Raw genomic sequence first — 3743 nt, 5'->3', positions numbered from 1 at the left:
GCCCCCGGCCGGCCCCCCCCCCCCCCCGGCAGGGAGGCCGACCGGCGGGGGCGCACGAAGCCGGCCAATCCCTGCCGGTGCGCTGCCAGCCCGGCCGGCCTCGTCCCCCCCTCCCCGGCCGGCACCTGCATTCCTGCCCCGGGCGGATCCGGCCCGGGTGCGAGGGGCACCGCGTTGGGGTGTTCGCCGGCGACGCGAGACCGGGGCCCGGGGGGGGGGCGAGGGGGGCGAGGGGCACCACCGCGATTGGGCGCCCACGGGAGCCGAGCAGATGCGGGCCCGCCTCGCGGCGCGAGCCCGGCCTCGGGGCCCCGGTCGTCGGCGGCACTTGGCGTGGGCGTGCGGGTTTTATTATTTTTTTTCCCCATTATTCCCGCCCTTTCCCGCCGCGCCGCCCGGGCCGGGTGTCCGGCCACGGAGAGGGGGGGGGAATCCTGCGTCCGCCCCCGCCCCCCCCCAGCCCCAACCACGGCGTCGGTTGGGCTTGGAGATCCCCTCCGGCACGATCCCCCCCCCCCCCTCCCGCCCGTGTGCGGCCCTCACGCGGGGCACCCCGGGGCGGTCACACATGCACCCGTATCCGTGCCCAAAGCCCGAGAGGGCCGGGCGAGCCCGCGCGCCGGGGGCCCAGGCCGCCACTCTCTCTCTCTCTCTCTCTCTCTCTCTCTCTCTCTCTCTCTCTCTGGGGCGGGGTCACACAGGGGCGCCTGCGGGGTCGGCCAGGTGTTGTGGGCTAGGTGAAACGGGCCCATCGGCTGGCCGAGATCGCGCAGCGCACGCGCCCCCAGGGTGCCTGACTGCCATCTCCCGTGCGGGGGAGGAGGGATGGCGCGCATGCGCGAGGTAGCTGGACCACGCCGCCCTTGGCGGGCGGGCGGGAGGCCTGGCCGGGGGCTCGGCGATCGGCCGCGTCCGGGCCCGCGCGATCTCGAATTCAAATACATGCCCGGCCGGGGCGAGCACCAGTTGGACAACTCCTTGCTACGACTTTCCTACCATCCTCCCACGCCCACGACCGCGCGCCGTCCCCTGTTACCGCTCCCCGCCTCTCTCGACCCCCCCCCAGAGCCTGGCCTTCTCCTGTCGGGTTTTCTGTTGTCCGAGCGACGCGTCGTCCTCCCTCCCCCGGCGCCCAGAGCCACCTCGCCCCTTCTCTCGCACTGCGCATGCGCGTGTGAGTTGCCCCACTGTCCCCCCCGGTCTTTTCATCCCCGCAGTGCCGAAGCCCCCTCCTGCCGAAAAGAAACCACACACATCTCCCTCTGCCGCCCGCCCGCCCCCCCCCACCAGCCCAGCGGAAGGTGCGTATCTCCCTCTCTCCCCCTCGGGGGCCGCCCCTGCTGGCGGCTGCCCTGCGAGCCGCATCCAGCCACGCCGGGAAGCGCGTGGAACCAATGCCCCGCTTCGATCTGCCTCCCCCCCCCCCCGCTCACACCCCGCTGTCTCGGTCTCTCTCCGCCCTCCCCTCCGGGCTTCCTCGTCACACCACCACCCACTCGTCTCAGTCCTCCTCGGCTACCTGAGATCCTCCCCCCCCCCCCCCCCCCCCTTGGAAGACAGCCTTTCATCCGGATTCCCCTGTCCCCACTCTCCAGCGTGATGAGCAACTCCCCGACCAGCGCCATACCCTGCTGCAGCCCGGCCCTCCTGTCGGCACAGCTCTCCCCCTCGCTGTCGGCCTCGCTGTTGATCCTCTCCTCGTCATCGCCCTCCCCCGGCGGGTCGCCGCAAATGTCCCCGAAGCCCTTTGCCACCTCCGGGCCCGGGGCACTGGTGCCGGGGTCCATTCACAGCGGCAGTGGCGGTGGCGGTGGCGGCGGCGGCAGCAGCAACACGACGCTCTTCCGATCTTCCCCGAAGCCCTTTGCCACCTCCGGGCCCGGGGCACTGGTGCCGGGGTCCATTCACAGCGGCAGTGGCGGTGGCGGTGGCGGCGGCGGCAGCAGCAACAGCAGCCCCGGCGGCAAGCTGTCTCCACAGACGGTGCTCATGCCTGGCGCCCTGAGCCCCCTGAGCCTGGCAGCCACATCCTTCGTGCGGATGGTACCTCTGCCGACCGAGGCACCGGCTGCACCGGCTGCGGATGCCGACAGCCCGGCCGATGTCCGGTCGTCGGGCTTCACCAGTGTCCTCGCGCGCCCGGACGGCGCGCCCTCAGTCGCCGAATCCGCCCGGCCCTCGAATCGCAGCCCCGTCGACCCATTGGTTCCCATCACCACGACCACCACGACCAGCAGCACGGTCGGCAGCACGGTCGGCAGCGCTGCTAGCAGCACCGACAACGGCGTCAGCCCCAGCGCCGCCCTTGGCAGCCGCAGCAGCAGCAGCAGCAGCAGCAACAGCAGCAGCAGCAACATCAGCAACAGCAACAGCAACAGCAACAGCAACAGCAACAGCAACAACAACAGCAGCAACGCCGATAATAACCCCCACGAGGGCGCCGACACACAGGAGATGGACCCGACCGAAGATGGGCACCGCAGCGCCGCCGTCTGGGTGCTGCCCAGCAGCGGCGAGCACCGGCCGGCGACGGACACCCGCGCCGGGGGCGATCTACATGCGGCGGTGGCCGGCGCGGTGGCCGCGGCCGCGGCCCAGACCGCCAGCCTGCAACCGGCCCTGAGCGGCGGCGCCCCGGCAGGTGTGATGGTGGTGCCGGGCCTCCCGCTGGCCGAGCTCTCCGCCACCGGGGGGGGGTCCATTGCCCGGGACCCCGGCCAGCGGCCGCTGCACGGGGACGAGCCGGCCACCGGCGGTGCCGCTGGCCAGCCGGATCCCGCCGGCGACGCCGCCATCATCGGCAGCCAGCAGCCCCTTCACCAGGGCGCCTTCCAAAAGCGCATCTCGGCGTGGGCGCCCTCAATTTCATGGCTATCACGTGCGTCCCGTGACCGAAGTGTCGCCCACTGTCGTCGTGTCCCTCTCCCTTGTGTCCTTTTTTTTTTTTTTTTTTTTCGCATTTCCCCCGTCGCGCCCCCCCGCACTGGCGCCGGCCCCCGTGTGTGTGTGTGTGTGTGTGTGTGTGTGTGTGTGTGTGTACATGTGTGTGTGCGTGTGTGTCTGAGTGTGTCTGGGTGTCCCGCCCCCGCCCCGCCCCCGCCCCCGCCCCCCTCTGCCACCATGCGCCCATGCGCACGTACATCCACAAGGACAGCCGAGGGGGGCCGGACGGGGCTGCTCCCAGCCGCCCTCGTCTCTCGGTGTGTCGTGTGGTGCGCAGCTCCAGCTGCAGGCGCGCCCCTGGTGGTCTGGGGCGTGCGTGCTCCCGGGCTGCTATCAGGCCCGGGGGGCGGGGGGGCGGGGGCCCCCGGCGGTAGTCGACTGGCAGAGAGTTAATATTGCCGGCTCCGAGGCGGCTGCCGCCGCTTGCTCTGGACTCCGCGTCCCGGAGGTTGGGGCCGCCCCGGGGCCAGGGGGCCGGCCGCAGGCAGGGGGGGAAGCCCAGGCCAGTGTCCCGATGTCCGCCGCCTACGCTGCCCGTCCTCCACATGGATCCCGGACGAGGAGGCACACTTCCTCTCGCACCCCCGCCCCCTCACTCTGGCGCTGGTCCCCAACCCCGGGGGGTTTCCTCCCGGCTTCGCGGCAGGCACCCAAGGGGGCGGGGGGGAGGGCGTGTCGCCCTGGGCGCGGGTTTTTCCGCGGCCGGATCCCCGACCCCCCCCTGGCCTCCGCTGGCCGATAGATCACCAATCCCCCCTCCCTCTCGCCGTCTCCCCCTCCTTCCCCCTCCCACCGGCCCC

The 3743-nt window shown here is 72.4% G+C and overlaps 1 protein-coding gene across 1 annotated transcript in view; it reads left to right on the top strand.

Annotated features, from left to right (window-relative positions):
- Positions 1-1599: 1599 nt before the first annotated feature.
- The window catches only part of H696_01419 (hypothetical protein), a gene marked incomplete at both ends in the record, with an annotated part of 11755 nt that continues 9611 nt past the window's right edge, over positions 1600-3743 (top strand). The window contains one exon of the mRNA XM_009495315.1: positions 1600-2878. Coding sequence (XP_009493590.1) covers positions 1600-2878 — 1279 coding nt within the window. The remainder of the gene's footprint in view (positions 2879-3743) is intronic.

The sequence above is a fragment of the Fonticula alba genome (assembly GCF_000388065.1).
Source record: "Fonticula alba strain ATCC 38817 unplaced genomic scaffold supercont2.2, whole genome shotgun sequence".
Lineage (NCBI taxonomy): Eukaryota > Rotosphaerida > Fonticulaceae > Fonticula > Fonticula alba.
Note: the sequence above shows the minus strand (reverse complement) of the source record. Positions and strands in the feature narration are given on the sequence as shown.